At 33.0% G+C, this 17,535-nt stretch overlaps 2 protein-coding genes across 5 annotated transcripts in view; one reads left to right on the plus strand and one right to left on the minus strand.

The window, feature by feature from the left end:
* Window positions 1-9,675, minus strand: LOC132743614 (tubulin epsilon and delta complex protein 1-like). The gene is given in 9 exon segments (XM_060732152.1): window positions 1-464; window positions 3,022-3,213; window positions 3,697-3,783; window positions 4,270-4,275; window positions 4,278-4,370; window positions 5,388-5,540; window positions 6,054-6,259; window positions 7,399-7,498; window positions 9,446-9,675. Coding segments are annotated over 9 exon segments (1,332 nt in total). The 5' UTR covers window positions 9,560-9,675; the 3' UTR covers window positions 1-83.
* The window catches only part of LOC132743613 (UPF0696 protein C11orf68 homolog), a 22,361-nt gene continuing 14,468 nt past the window's right edge, over window positions 9,643-17,535 (plus strand). For 2 of the 4 annotated variants that reach the window (XM_060732148.1, XM_060732150.1), the window contains exon 1: window positions 9,655-9,749. The gene's annotated coding sequence lies outside the window, so the exon portion shown is untranslated. Of the gene's footprint in view, window positions 9,754-17,535 lie in introns of all 4 variants that reach the window. The other 2 variants (XM_060732149.1, XM_060732151.1) reach the window with 2 other exon arrangements.

The raw sequence follows: 17,535 nt of genomic DNA on the forward strand, positions 1-17,535 counted from the left end.
TACCTGTAAATGTTTTATTTCAATATATCATAGAAAAAATACAATGTACAAGTAGTCTATTCTCAACACAAAATTAGAAAGAGCTATTTTGTTAAAGAAGCAGGTTGTATACATATAGCACCAGGTATATCTGAGGCCATCTTATCCAAACGTTCTCTATAGTAACGCTCTTTCCTCTGTAATTCACACTCAAGTTGATTTACATATGCTTGAATATTAGTTATTTCTGACTGAAGATCTACTGGATCGCATATTCCATCTGTGCTCATATTATTTGAATTGGGGATTTGAATATTTGATGATTTCTTTACCGAAGGTTTTACAAATAAAAGACGAGTGTTTCTATATAAAGGTAGCCCATTTTTTAACTCATTATCTTCCTGTAAAGACTGTTTACATGCTTGTATCTCTGTATTCACTGCAGCTTCTATTCTCTGTTTTTGGCCAATGGTTATATCATGTTGCTGAAAAATATACCTTGATAATATTACCTTATTCAACTTCATTTAAATATATTTTATGCATTCAATAAATGTTACAACAGTTCAATTAAAATTATCAAAATAAACAGTGTCAGTCTAAAAATATTTCATCTGAGACAGATATATCATTTAAATAATAATCATTATGATAAACCCTCTTTTTTTTATTTCAAAACAATAAGTCAAATGATTATAACCAATACATGTATTTATCTCAAAGTAACAAGAGCTGTCGGTAGGACAGCAACGCTCGACTATTCTTAGTGCTTGAAAGTAAAAGAGCCTTGATAATGTAAAATTTTCTAAGTTAACAAAAGGGCCATATTTTCCTTTAAATCCATGTTACTGTTAAAGGCCTTGAAGAGAGTCCTATTATGCTCTAAAAGAAGAGTATAAAATTTCAACTTGTTTCAAAGCCAGATGTCAATAGTATATGAAAATATCTGAGGTGGTATGCAAACTTTAACGTAAATTCTAAGTCAGAAAAGGGGTACAATTCTGTCAAAATGCTTGATACAGTTACCTCCTCCTGTCTATAGGTTGGGGTCATGATGGTGAACAAGTGTGCAAAGTTTCAAAGCCATATGTCAATGGACTTTGAAAATATTTGAGGTATTACAAAAACTTTAACGTAAATTCTAAGTCGAAAAGGGGGCATAATTCTGTCAAAATGCTTGATATAGTTACCTCCTCTTGTCTACAGGTTGGGGTCATGATGGTGAACAAGTGTGCAAAGTTTCAAAGCCATATGTCAATGGACTTTGAAAATATTTGTGGTATTACAAAAACTTTAACATAAGTGGTTACGCCGACGCAGACGCTCGGCTAACAACAATAGCTCTACTTATTCTTATTGAATAGTCGAGCTAAAAATTATAAATATGTAGGCTGGAAACATTAAATAATCACAATCTACCTTGCTTCAATTCCCCTACACTGAAAGATGAAAATCTTTACATAATTGTTACCATATTTTTTGTCATTTTTCAGAAGAAATAACAAGAGCTGTCGGTAGGACAGCAACGCTCGACTATTCTTAGTGCTTGATAGTAAAAAAAATGCTTGATACAGTTACCTCCTCCTGTTTACAGGTTGGGGTCATGATGGTGAACAAGTGTGCAAAGTTTCAAAGCCATATGTCAATGGACTTTGAAAATATTTGAACTATTACAAAAACTTTAACGTAAATTCTAAGTCGAAAAAGGGGCATAATTCTGTCAAAATGCTTGATACAGTTACCTCCTCCTGTTTACAGGTTGGGGTCATGATGGTGAACAAGTGTGCAAAGTTTCAAAGCCATATGTCAATGGACTTTGAAAATATTTGAACTATTACAAAAACTTTAACGTAAATTCTAAGTCGAAAAAGGGGCATAATTCTGTCAAAATGCTTGATAGAGTTACCTCCTCCTGTCTACAGGTTGGGGTCATGATGTTGAACAAGTGTGCAAAGTTTCAAAGCCATATGTCAATGGACTTTGAAAATATTTGAACTATTACAAAAACTTTAACGTAAATTCTAAGTCGAAAAAGGGACATAATTCTGTCAAAATGCTTGATACAGTTACCTCCTCTTGTCTACAGGTTGGGGTCATGATGGTGAACAAGTGTGCAAAGTTTCAAAGCCATATGTCAATGGACTTTGAAAATATTTGAACTATTACAAAAACTTTAACGTAAATTCTAAGTAGAAAAAGGGGCATAATTCTGTCAAAATGCTTGATAGAGTTACCTCCTCCTGTCTACAGGTTGGGGTCATGATGGTGAACAAGTGTGCAAAGTTTCAAAGCCATATGTCTATGGACTTTGAAAATATTTGAACTATTACAAAAACTTTAACATAAGTGGTTACGCCGACGCCGACGCTCGGGTGACTGCAATAGCTCTACTTATTCTTATCGAATAGTCGAGCTAAAAAGGACTAAATATTTTACTACACATAATATGATAACAATGCACTGATCACTGCTTTACAGGGAGAAGAAAATTAAGTTTTCCAGCTTAACCCTTACCACACTAAATATCTTATACTGACGTGTCAATCTTTTAATCTGGACAAAAACATTCACTGTAAATGTTTAGGTAAATTTTCAAAATGACTACAGACTGAATAGTGAACAGTGCAGACCATGGTCAGATTGCACAGACACCTTATCTTGGTCTGCATTGGTCACATGGGTATATTTAGTTGTAACCAAAAGATTTTAAATTAATCTGGAGTGTACTTCTAATTACGTTTTGCATATTTTTTTTCATTTTAAGTGCTCCAGCTAGATGATGTGAGAATTACAAAATTAAATTTTTGTACCTCAGTGGAGCACCTCTATTTAGACAAATTCAGCTAGACCAAGTTGAGTTAAAGCAAACCAAATTGAATAATGCCAGTATTATAAGAAGTATTTTCAAATATACAGGAAATAACAGGACAATCATAAATAACTGACAATTGTATGTGTGACTTAAATATGTTTACAAGAAAAATGTTCATATTCATATTCCTTTCCTTGTTGATCTTCTTTACCATATTTTGTCACATTTACCTTTGTTTCCCAGATTTCTTCAAGTTGTGTGATAATAGGCTCAAACTTCATGATGTTTGATTCGAGATTGCGACGGGACATGCTGACTGATGATAGTAAATCTCCAGGTATATTATAATGTACCATTCTTTGATCTCTGCCCTGATCCTCATGATGTGAAACTTCTTCCATTTTCAACTGAAGAACACTCTCCTGTGTATGGTAAAGGGTTGAGCATATGTGGTAATAAAGAAAGAAAAAAATACTTATGGAGTTGTAAACATTAACCCTGACAACTTTATGCAGGTATCATAGATTCAACTGGCTTTCATTTGGGCCTATCAGTTGACACAGACATGAGACTACAATATCAAAACACTATATTATCATTAAACAGAAGAATGAAAGTAACCAGATATCATAAATATATAAGTAACCAGATATCATAAATATATTCCTACTCCTACAAACAAATACCGGAATATTTTAGATAAATTAAATTTAGATTATTTCAAAAGATCCACACTGACCTATAGTAATACTTCCATTTCAAATATTATTAGTCATTAAGCTATAGATAAAACATCATTATCAGTCTATATTTATAATTAAACATGTTACTCATTAATGTGAGCCTAAAACTACAAAATTAGGGTTTAAATTTTAACCATACAATACAAACACACAATAGCTTACCATCCATTTCCAAAACACATGTTCATGTTCCTTCCATTGCAATAACCTTTCTAATCTTCTATTGTCCTTCTCTAGTTGCTTTATACACTAAATACAAAAACGTATCTTCACTAATTATAAAATAGCATAAATCAATTAAAATTAAAAAGATGTACTTTGTATGCTAATGTGAACTAATTTAATTTCCTGGTCATGAAAAGGACGTTTTTGTGGGTTCTTAAATTTGTAAATAGTATTTTTTTCTTCTTCAAAAGTGAACAGCTAATAGAGTCTAATGTAGTTCTAAATAATCTTACAGTAGACAAAATGAAATTTTACTGGATACTGACCTTTACACAAAACCCATGAAAATTAAGTGCCCCATCATAAAATAATGATTTTGCAGAATAACGCTCATAGCATTAAAACAAGCTAACTCCAAAAAGTTATCAGTATCACTGTGGTAAAAAAAAATAAAGAAAAATCAAGCTTAAACCTGCTGAAATTTGTAAATGAACTTCAGCACTATTCTTTAAATAGTGAAGGTAAAAGGAAGACTATAAATAACAAAATAGTCCTTATAGTAAATCTAACCTTCTTCAGCTGTGTTCAGGATGTCTCAGAAGGTATACTTCCATCATAGAGAGATGAGGTGAATGTGTTGATGTACCAACTCCAAGAGTGCTTTCATGTACCTGTTAATAACATTGTGAAAATTTCATACAAAATCTCATTCCTTTTCATTAACTTATAAAAGCCGTACTTCATGTATATATATAAATGAGTCAGTTAGTATCTCTAAACAAATGGTTGCTTTTACCACAGTTTTGTCCTAATGTTAGTTCTCTTAAATAAATGTGTAGATATTACCAAGTATTTGATAATCTTTATTGGTTTGAGGATACAGTTTAAAAGGTTCCTCTATTCAAGTTTTCTTGCCTGCAGTTATTACCAATCATATGTTTGACATGGTTCTATATAAAATATTGATAGGTAATGAAATGGTCAATATTTCACTTGTTCTGTTGCACTTCTAACACAAATATGCATAGTCCAGGTTACCATTTTAATATAGCCTTGACAAATGGACACATTTAAATGTCTTTCTCTGCATTCTGTTACTAATCCTGGATAAATCCCTACAGAAGTACTACTGAACACATATTTCATGATTGCAATTCACTACAAAAATACTTTTCCTGATTATTTTATATCCAACTTAAGAAGGAAGAAAGTTAAATAAATAATAAATATCAAGATAACAAACACAAAATTCTGAAGTCTTTCTTCACACCAGTATGTGACTTTTAAATATACTAATAAAGTAAGACCAGAAGTTCAAAATAAAAACGACATCATAAATATGAATATATCTTAATAGAATTTCTTCCAAGGTCATTTAAATCACTTGTGGCGGCATGGCCGAGTGGTTGAAGCGTCGGACTAGTAATCTCACGATCGCTAGCCGCATGGGTTCAAACCCCGTCAGGGGCAAGTCGTTGTTTCCTTGAGCAAGAAACTTTACACCCATTGCTCAGTACTGGTTGGTTCCAGGAACGGATACACAATCAAAGTAAAATAAATTCTGTATATAAACCAAATCACTATGGGAGCATGTTTTTATCATAATTATGTTAGGTTACTTTTATAATTTTGTGGTGATGTTGTCATCGTTATACAGAATATGTAAATAGAAAACAGCATTATAATACCTTGTGTAGTAGCCTGGTTTCCTCATGGTACAGAGAATATAATGTTTTCAGACTGAGAGACAGACGACCATTTAGGAACTGAAGTTGTTGAGCTTTCTGTGCTGCTGGAAGTTCACCACTATGATGTAACTTTTGTTCTGTCACTATCTGTAACTAGGGTGATCAATACTTAAAATAGGTATAATACTATTCAAATAAACAAAAAAATAAAGTTTTTGTATCCACACTGCAAGATAGCATAATGTATAAGACAGTTTACCACAAATTTACATCAGAAATGTCTTGATTGTTTAAGAATAAATTCATTTAGAGATTTTTTCCTATTATATTTTTTGTCATAAATTTTTAAATGTACATAGCAATATTTGCTAAACAAATCATTTCCATAATTAATTGAAACAAAACTTCAATCTATTATTAGAATAAAATTTCTCTGGTAAATAACAGCTGTTATTTAAAGCTCATTCCACTAGTAAGTTCATCCTTTTTTGAAATGTACATAGCAATTAAACATAGCATTTCAAAAATAAACAGAAACAAAACTTAAATCTATTATAAAAATAAAATTTCTCAGGGATAAACAAAACACATTTTTTTTAAAGCTCATTCCACTAGCTCATCAATTTTCAAATGAACATAGCAATATTAACATATAAAGCTACTAACCGACTCTTGTGTAGGATATTCTTGATCAAGTGGTGAAGACTGCAGATCTACAAACTTTTCTATGACTTTTTTTGATGATAATAGCCAACCAATTGCAAGTAAAACTTCCCTACTGCCAGAACTCATATCATTTGGTAAAGTAGAAAACTCTTTACTAAAGTATCCTTGGTCTTGCATAAAACATTTTGTGTATATTACCATATCATCTGTGAAAATAAACAATGTTTAAACATTTAAGAGTAAACGTTTTTATTTGTAATGACTAATTTCTCATGGTAAACTTCAGTAAATAGTGGCTACTTTTCAAAATTTTGATTGTTGTCTTACAAGCAATATGACACTGACAGTATTGTAAGGAACTGGTAAAGTAGTTAATCTAAGTAACCCCAAATAACTTAAAAAAAACACCAACAAATTAAAACACATAAAACACAGACATAATGCCTGTATAAAATACTAATCAGGAAGAAGAAAAGAAAAAGAACCATTTGTCTGAATGGGAAATATTCTGATTTTGGCACCTACATGTATAGTGACAATATAGAATTTTTTTTTTTATAACCCTGATGAAGACTCGTAAGAGTCGAAACGTCGGTTAGCATCATTAAATAAACCTTAAAACTTATCCTGTGTTGATTGTTTGTTCCACTTTTATTGTTTCTCTTGTAATATAGAATTCATAATAATTTTGCACTTTACAAATGATTTCTTTTTTTTAACTTAAATTTCATGGCTGACAAATCACACATGTATTCAGAGGGAATTAATCTTTCCTGATTTTTTCTTATGTTAGGATAATAATTATTATCTAAATTGAATTTTAATGTTTAATACCGAAACACCAATACACAAACTGTCATTTTAAAAAGATCCAGAGTTTATGTGACATACATAGTCATTTTGAATGATTTTTCAAGCTTTAATTGCCAAATGAATGCTAAAATTTCTTTGTTAAGATTAAAAGAGTTAATTTCTCTCTATTATTCAACATGAATGTTAAAATCTAACAAAGAATGAAATTTATGTGGCAATTAATAAAGATTTTCTACAGATGATACAAAATGTTGTTGTTGTTTTTTTTAAAATCTAATCTGAAAAACAAAAAACAATTTTTAAAGAAAAAATATAAGTTCAAGGAGGTCTGGAAATATGTGTGCTTGTGTTATGAGCCTTATCACATCGTATGTTGGTGATAAAAAGATAGATATTCGAAGCCTGAAGTAGATCCATTAAGAAATACAAAATTATAGTAAAAAACTTTAACCTGAAATCTGGACAAGGACATTGATGCTGATGTCAGAGTAGATACTATGTATAGTCAAGCTTTGAACAAGACAAATATTACCTTTCTTGAGTTGATCAATAAAATCTTTAATAAAGTCTTCTAACTGTCCATACTTCAAAATATATGTCAATTCAAACAGAAGCCTCCATAAAGATGAAGTCTGAAAGATTGAATGCAGACAATTTTAATATGATAATAAACATAACAAAAGCATTAAATTTCATAAAGTTAAGATTATTGTAACTTATCAAGTTGTATTATCATGCAATAGGGATTTTTTCCATCAAAGAATCAATTTTTTATTTATCAGGAATTTACAATTTTTTCAAGGCAACAGATTTTCAACTACTTGTGGATTCAGCAATCTTTATTTATATAGATCATATGAAAGCTATTGTGTAACTGGCAAAAAGACATGGAAATTAGGGCAGGTGGTTATTATCATTAAAAAACAAAACAATACTATTTAAGTGTTAAACATTCAAGAAATTTAATTACTATTTCCAAAAGATATATCTAAGTAAGTTCAAAAGTTTTAAAAGTAATAAATAAGAAAGCAATCACAAAAAAACAGACATGAAAGAGACTGAAGCACAGTAAATACATATACTACTCAACTTTTGCTTAGCTAAAGCACCATATGTTTGAGTGTGAATATTTTTTGGGAATTTATTTATAAATGCCGTGCAAAAGGTTTTAAATGTTGATTTACAGCTTTATCAATTCAGCTGAAGGATGAATTTAACCTTATAAAATGAGTTTTACACTGATTTTGTGCTAGAGAAGTGGATGATCCCCCTCTTTGAAGATTTCAGAACATGCAGTGTGTTTTCCAAATTTGTTAAATTGGATTTTTTGTTTACAGTTTTAGACTTAATACCATGTGTGTGACCCATAACTCTCAATGACAGCTTGGCAGTGCCTTCTCATACTTCCTATTAGGTTTCTGATCAGTCTAACGGGTATTGCTGCCCATTTTTGGACCAACATGGCTCTTAGCTCCTGGATGGTTCTGGGTTGCAGCTGACGAGCTGAAATTCTAACTTGCAGCTCATTCCACATGTGTTCTATTGGATTTAAGTTAGGTGAGTGAGCTGGCCAGTCCATGCACTCAATAGACTCCCTCTCTTGGTAGTCCTGGACCACCCTGGCCCTATGGGGAGGAGCATTATCGTCCATTAGAATGAACTGATCGCCAACTGCTCAAGCATACAACCTAACATGGTTGTCTAAGATGTCGTCTATGTATCACTGACCTGTCAATGTTCCTTTATCTAGCAAAACCAGGTCCTTTAGTCCATCCCAGCTGATGCCTTCCCACATGATAACTGACCTACCTCCGTAGCTGTCACGCTCAGCAATATTTGCAGCCTGAAACCGCTAACCTTGTCTTCTCCAGACTCTAGCATGCCTATAAAAGGCTATATGTGAACTCTAAGCAGAACCTGAACTCATCAGTGAACAGAATGTGTCTCCATTTTTGCATGGTTCACTGTTTATGCTACATGGTCCATTCCAAAAGGGCCTGGTGATGTTGATGATCAAGGGGATACGTATGCAAGGTCTTCTCGACCGCAAATTACCTTCATGCAACCTTCTACTTATGGTCTGCAGAACCACCAGCATAAGCAAGGTCATTTCAAAGTGAAGTTGCTGTAGAAAACCTTGTATGACATGCCTGAACGCCCAAAAACTGATCCCGAGCTGATGTTGTGACCTTTTGCCAACCACCAGCATGCCTCCTGCATGGCGGGTGTACCATTTAGCCGGTATCTCTCCCAGACTCTGGTGATAACCACCAAGAGCAGCACTAACCTTGCGGATTATCCCCTGCTGCTTTTCTCTTACTTTTTCTCTATGACTATCATACAGTTTAAATTTGTCAAATTTTGTCTGTCAGCAAGTGGAAACCACTCCAATTTCTAACATTTTCTTTTAATTTGTACTATTACTGGTCTTTCTAGCAACTGATATGACCATCTTTCATTTCATGTAAAAGAAACTAAGAAAAATTGTAACAGTCAATGGATTGACCAATAAATAAACTCTAATAATTTACATAAATTCATAGTGACTCGATCATAATTTTTTGATAAATTTGGATTACCGTTTCACATTTATCAAACTTTGCTGCTCTAAAACATTCAGCTTTTATCGGCACTGTGCCGTTGTCTTCACAAACTTTTGTTAAAAGTTCTATAACTTCTCGTACTTGTGACATATTATAACTTTTATTCTTTTTATATGCACACAGACGAACGCTGCCAAAACTATGTATAATTCTCGTCTACACTCCGTATCGACACGCCTAACGGGATTTAGTAGGACCTAGCAGTAAACTTCCGGTGTAAACAAAAATAAATTTTAAAAATAATTTGTATTTAAAGTCAAACTGTCAACGCCATCTTAAGGTAGAGTACTCTTATTGGAAATTTAAGCATTTTTTTACAAATAAAAAGAAGGAAAATTAGCGCTGAGAATTTTCTTAATTTTAGTGGGGTCTCTCTTTTAGTGGAAACAGGACGTTTCGACCCCAACCAAATCGACCCCAAAATAATTCGGCCATTTTTTCGCAAGCTCTATTGTTGTAACAAAATATTGCTGCCAGTCAAATCTGCTAATAAATTTGTTGGTGTTGGTTTTGTCTGTGCTTCATTACATATTCAAAATTTTAGTAATAAGTTGGAAATTGTCAATCCTGCAACACCACAAAAAAGTTTCCCTCAAGGTTCAACCATCATATAGCAGGGTCTTTCAAATAAAATGAAAAAAAAAATCCATTTGAAAGACCCTGCTTTTAGTCACGAACAACACCAAATAGTTATGTTCTTAATTTTAGCTAGTCACTTTCCATTTTAGGTAGTTAATGAAAATGCACAAGCTAATTTTAGGTAGTAGTAATTATCACTAAATCCGAACTAGGAACATTTAAAAATCCCGGTATCACTAAAAAGCGCCCTTAAGAATTTAGCGTCCTGAATTTTTTTAATTTAAACAATAAGATTTTTTTATCTATCTATCTATCTCTGGATACTGCCAACCCCTCTTACGAGTGTTAAAGGCAGGAATTTAGTGCACGTCGGATTGTTAGTAAAAGGTGAAGAGAAAAGCTAAAAAGAAAAGTCCAAACATTGACATGCTTGGAAGGTGAGACTGAAAATGTATTCTAGTCATGGTTAAAATGTTAATAGTGAAACAAGATGATAAGAGATAAAATAGTTTAAAAACACTGGGAGTAAGACTAGTACTGCAAACCCACCACTGCCTGTTTGAACTGACTCAGGTTGGGCAGGGTGGCAATGTTACTAGGAAGTTTATTCCATAGTATAATGCTATGAGGGAAGAAAGAGTACTTATGGTAGTCAGAGGATACCTGTATTTGACGTAGGGATAAGGGATGCATATGTCTGGTTAATCTATGTGGGGTTTGAACATAAGTTGGGAGATTAATTGCAACTAGGTTATGGTATATCTTATAAAACATTATCAGTCTACAGTCCAGTCTGCGATGTTCAAGGGATCGCCAGCCCAGTTCTTCCTGCATGGCTGTGACACTAGAGTGAGGGGAGTAATCCCTTTTAACCCATCTTATTGCGCGTCTCTGGATCATCTCAACTTTGTCAATATTGGTTTTAGTATAAGGAGACCAAATAGATGAGGCATATTCAACCTGTGGGCGGACCAGGGACTTGTATGCTAGTTCTTTTACTTTCTCATTTCAGTGATGACATTTCTTTTAATAAAGCCAAGGGATCTGTTTGCATTGGAAGTTATTCGAGATATATGTGTATTAAATTTAAGGTCAGCAGATAGATCTAGTCCGAGATATTTAGCATTTGTAACAGACTCTAGGATTTGGCCATGGAGCATATATTTGTGTTTAATTATGGTCTTATTTTTGGTGATATGGATGACTTGGCATTTTGAAGGGTTAAACTCCATGTCCCACTGCTTCTCCCACAGAACCATATTGTCTAGATCATGTTGGAGAGTTGGGGGGTCTGAGGAGGAATTGATGGTTAGGTATACAGCAGTGTCGTCTGCAAATAATCTGACTTGGGATTTGAGGACAGAAGATGGTAACTTGTTGATATATAGAAGGAAACAGAGGGCCCTAGGACCGAGCCTTGGGGCACTCCAGAGGTAACTGGGACTTCAGATGAGCAGTCACTATCCACAGCTACTGTCTGTCTACGGCCAATAAGGAATGACTGTATCCAGTTTAGAATTTGAGGACAAACACCATGTTCTTGCAGGGTATCTAAGAGTTTAAGATGGTTTACTTTATCGAAAGCTTTGGAGAAGTCAAGAAGTATGAGATCTGTTTGTTTGCCATTTGAAAGGTTGTTCACAAAGTAATCAGTAAGTTCAATGAGTTGTGTCTCACATGATCGTCTTTCTCTGAATCCATGCTGAAGATCAAAGAGTATGTTGTGGGTGGTAAAGTGAGAGGATAGTTGAGAGGCAACTATATGTTCGAGTGTTTTACAGAGACTGCATGTAAGGGAAATTGGGCGATAGTTTGCTGGATCACTTGTATCACCTTTTTTGTAGACAGGGCATACGTTTGCACGGGTCCAGTCATTGGGAATATTACCGGTGGTCAGGGATTTTTGGAAAAGAACTGCAACGATGTCAGCAATCTCTTCTCTCAGCTCCTTCAGGACAATTGGTCTAATGTTGTCAGGGCCGGCAGCTTTGTTGGCATTGAGGTTGGCGAGGAGCTTTAGTACACCTGCCCTACCGATGATGATGTCATTCATTTGTGGGTACTGACAATACTTTCTGGGATCCATGAGTCTCAGTTTTTGTATACATTGATCTTTAAGTGTGAGTGGTATAATTGGTGAGAAAACTGATTGAAATTGTTTGTTAAGAATGTTTGCTTTTTCAGTGTTATTAATTTTGAGAGAACCTGACTTTTGATCTATTAATTTTGAGAGAACCTGACTTTTGATCTTTTAATGGAGACACACTTTGTGAATCTTGTTTAGAGTTTTTTATAAGTGAGTATAGTTTTTTGGTACAAACTTTACTTTGTGTATTAGTTTCATCATCATCATCTGCAAGGTTCAGGATGTTTTCTAAGTAAGCTTCATATGATTGTTTAATTCTAGCTTTTATTTGCGATTTCAAATTTTTAAATTTTAGCCATTGATCATGATCAGATTTATTTTTATTTGTTTTTGGTTTTTTAATATTTTTATAGAGCTGATCTCTTTTATGAATTAATTTTTTAATGGATTTTGTTATCCAGGGCAAAGATGGTTTAGCTGTAATTCTTTTAGTGGGTATGAATTTTGATATGCCATCCTCAAGTGTGTGTTTGAACTGCGACCAAAGTTCTTCAACAGACAAAGATTCAGCTTTTTGAAGTATTTCAGATGTTGAGGTTTTAATGAAGGTTTTCAACTCAGTCCAATTTGCCTTTTTATACAAGGTGCAAGTACGAGGTTTTTGTTTGAGGAGGGTAGGCCTAGAAGATATTTCTGTGGATATGATGTCATGATCTGATATGCCAGGTATGACCTTGACATTGTTAACAAGAGTGTGGTTTGAAATGAGCAATAGATCAAGAATATTGTCATTTCGTGTACTTTCATTGACCATTTGTACGAGGTTATGATCATCAATGATGTTCAGGAATTTATCATACACAGGACTTGTGTTTAAGCCTTCTTTAAGATATGGTGTATGTTCAGAGTCCCAATGGGAGCTTAGTTGTTATACGTCGGTTTTTTGAGCAAGTGAACTGCACTTATTAAAAAAGAAAGATTATAACAGTTGTCATTGTAGAAATAATTGGTTCTGCACAAAAATATACTTCTTAACATGTATATAAGTACACAAGTTTGAGTAGTTTATTATGGCAGATATGTTTATTATGGCAGATATGCCACTACAACTGTTTTAAATTTAAAGTTTTTCATTATTAGAGTTTTTGTGCCCCCACTTTAGTGGCGGGCATTTAGATTTACCCTTGTCTGTCCGTCCGTCCGTTCGTTTGTCCTTTCTCTTTTGTGTCGCACATATTAAACTCAAAAAGTATTTGACCTAGAGTCATGAAACTGTACAGGAATGTTGATCAGCATGTGTAGTTGTGCACCTGGATATTTTCGTCTGGATATTTTTAGTATTTTTAGAGTTATCGCCCTTGACTTAGTAAAATTTTGCAATTTTCAACTTGTGTTGCACGTAACTCAAAAAGTATTTGACCTAGAGTCATGAAACTTTACAGGAATGTTGATCAGAATGTGTAGTTGTGCACCTGGATATTTTTAGCATTGTTAGAGTTATTGCCCTTGACATAGTAAAATTTTGCAATTTTCAACTTGTGTCAAAAAAAACAACAACAACAAAACATCAGCACAAACATTTAATGACTTATCGAATATTTTTAGAATTGTCCCTTAAGTTTATTGATTTTTTGTTTTGACTATGGTATAATATCAATAATCTCACACACACACACAAAAAATTGTGTTTACCAAACACATCCTTGTTTTTTTGTAAAGTTCTTTTTATTTTTTCCTGCAATTTTAAATATCATAATTAGCACAGTGTTGAAATACAAATTGATGATCATAGTATGACAATTACCACACTCAGCTGCTTTCCATTGATATAATATACAGGCTGTCAACCAGGTCTTATCCAAATTATAGGAGGAATATAGGAATATTTTAGCAGGAAATATAGGAGTTTTTGGACCATTTTGAGGCAAAAAAATAGGAGTTTTCAACTTGAATTGTTAAACTTACCAATGCTTATAAAAATGTTAATTATTCTTACTTTTACACATGCTGTTTCTACAATAAAATGTCTACCGTATAAGTGAAGGAAACCATTAGCAGGCTGTCCAGCACCTTCCGACATAAAATTAGGGCGAATTTTAGGGTAATATTTCAGAAATTTTAGGGCTAAAATTAGGAATTTTAGGGTACATAATAGAAATTTTAGGGCTAAAATTTGCAATTTTATGACTAAATAAACTAAGGTCCCAAAATACCATGATGTGGGCTAACCTTTGCATATTTGACACATAAGTAACTCACAAATAATGCTCTAGTTTAGTTTGAGCAAAGGTGCTACCAGTGTGGACTCACTGGTCAACTGCCTCCCCTGCGGAAATGGTCATAGTCAAATCATGTTCAAACCATATTTTTTAAAATGGCTGAACATGTCAAAAAGAACATGTTCTACCTATGTTTTGGGAATGTTAATTTTTTTATAACCACAAGTGTCTAAAAGGAATTCTTATACAGTGAAATTCTTGCATAATGCAGCTTTTGAATATGGACAAATGAAATTTTTTGTAAATGTAGGTAAAAAGTAAAAAGGCATTTGCCTTAGAACAGTCATTTGAATAAATGGGAAGCATCTATAATCAACACAAAGAATTGCACATCAAAAAAGTTCATCACACAGACCATTTAATTGCAGTTTATCTAGATCACATAATTGCAAAAATGTGTGAACATTGTAATTGGAAATGAGCTTTATATTACTGAACTGATAAATTATTTTGAGTGTGACTAATTATATGAGTCTGCCTTTTCCTAAATGGGACCATATGAATAAAAGAACAAGAACTGAATGAAATTAATAACTTTGTGGCAAAAAAAGCAATTTCTCCTACAAAGATACTAAAAGGATAAATAAGTATGAGGGAAAGAATTAATTTTTCAAAGTCTATGCTAACCCATTCAGTACTTTAAAAAGTTGTTTTGATATTATGCAGATTTAAATAAAAGAGTTGTGAGTAAACAAATTGTACATTAATTTTTGACAACTATTTATACAAATGTACATGTTTTTAATTAAGATTGTGTTACAACAGCTTCATAATGATCATTTTCAAAAATGATATGATATAAATGGACCACTTCAGAAATTTGGATACAATGAACAAACATAAAATTCAAGATATCTGGAGTTGGCAAAACAGTGTCAAAATATTCCAGAATAAGTGGACTCTTATGGTTATGATTTGAGTTTCAGGACCATGATATGGTAGTGTTTTTGCTGTTAACTGTCCACATGATTATCAACAACTGCTTTGATTATGAAATAGCAATGTTACTGACATAGTCAAAGTAACTTTTAGTTGAAACGAAACCATTTCAATGTCATCAATTTTGAGTTGGCAAATCATTTTTTGACCATGTTCAAAACATGGTTGACTTAGTTATGTCCGTGATTATTTTGACAGGGTTACTAGTTATAAGTATGTTTATAACAAAAGATAAAAATAAATAGGAATTTCAGTGAAAAAAATAGGGCATTTTTAGGAATTCCCTTCGAATTTTTCACTTTTTTAGGAATTTTAGGGATGCTGGACAGCCTGCATTAGCTTTGAACCACAGCATCAGCAGAAAGTTACAGCAATGCATGACCATCATCTGAATGGTCACCTGAAATAAAGTTGACATACTGATGCACTGCTTTTCATGGTGACCATGCAGATGCCTATGTCGAGCACAGCAGCCTTGAGCATAGTAATGTGATGCTGATGCAGGCATACACATTCTCTTACCTTTAAAATAAAAAAGGCCAAAAGCAGTACCAAAATTTAAATCTCTTTGAATTCCTCGGCAATATATTTTTAAAAAATATAGGAAAAATATTCAAAATATAGGAGAATATAGGAAAAATAGGAGGATTTTTTAAATATAGGATTCCGACCCAAAATATAGGAGTTTTATAGGAAAATAGGAATTGGTTGACAGCCTGTAATATAGTGCCATACTCTCAAATAAGGTTTATGTATTGGTAAATAATATTCTCTTTGAAGTTTTTTTTTTTTTTTCCAACAACACATTTTTAGGCCTTTCATTACATAGATATATTTTTAGGGACTGTCAAAATGACATTTGGTATAAAAATGCAGAGGTCAGAATGACAAATATTATATATAATATGTATTTTTTTATTAAATGTCATTTTAAGAGTCCCTAGCAAAACCAGAAAATGTCTTATATAATTTTCAAATCTGGACTTTATAGAAATGGTTGAAATGCATACACTGTAGGCCCAAAACCATTCCCTCTATCTCTCTCTATCCTGAGTGATTAATAGTGGCATGGGGCATAAATGCAGTTAAGGTTAATTAGCAACACCACTTGCTAACATACAAATCAAATTAAGACATATATTTGACCTAACAGCTGGGTCAAAGTTATTAATTCCTTTGATTTTCTCAGGGATAAGTCTGCCAATAACAAGTACAAATGTTGCTGCAATGCAGCAATTGAGAAGCTCCGCGCAAAAAAATGCGCTCATTACAGATACCTTACCAAATTATTCCTACGCACAGGTCATGTTATATTCAGATTAAGTACTATTGTAGATTCTTTCCGAATGTTTTGAAAACCATTTTTTGCATAATTATACTTATCTTATGCACTGTCCATAATTAACAAGAGGGGAAAAATATTTAATATAAAAAATGCTTTCACTGATGCCTACCTGGTAAGGAAAGTAAATCCATTGAATACAAACAAGACGTACAAGACTTGTCAATGTTATGTGACATGACTGTACTGTGTTCTGTTTGTGTCACTACTGTAGTCAGTAACAGAAGATAGATGATAGAAATATCAACGTCTGTTATAATTGTAACAAATATACAAATAGTAACAAAAGGGACTAATATTATAATATAGTAATATTACATGCATATTTTTCATGTCAAATTAAAAGAAAATGGTTTCTTTTAATATTGAAAGTAGAACACACTCTGGAATGAAACAAGAGCTGTCAGAAGGACAGCGCGCTCGACTTTTTTAGTGCTTGCCTATAAAACAAAACTTTGACAGTTAAGGGCACACAAGACTTTAACTAGGAATTTCTAAGTACAAATCAAGAAACATTTTCACAGAGTTATCTTCTCTTGCTTACAAATAGGTCTCATGATGGCACATAAGAACTCCAACTTCCAAAGTAATATCTCAAATGGTTAAGTCAACAAGTGGACAAGAATGAAAATTTTAACTGAGTTTCTAAGTCAAAAAGGGCCATAATTCAAATAAAATCCTTGACAGAATTACCTTCTCCTGGACATGTTTGGGAATCATGATTGTAAACAAGTATTCCAACTTTCAAATTAATATCTCAAACAGTTCAGTCAAAAAGTGGACTGGTACTAAAAACTTAACCAAGATTCTAAGTCGATAAAAGGCCTTAATTTTTAAAACA

This window comes from Ruditapes philippinarum, unplaced genomic scaffold (assembly GCF_026571515.1).
Source record: "Ruditapes philippinarum isolate M1 unplaced genomic scaffold, ASM2657151v2 ctg966_1_1_1_1, whole genome shotgun sequence".
NCBI lineage: Eukaryota > Metazoa > Mollusca > Bivalvia > Venerida > Veneridae > Ruditapes > Ruditapes philippinarum.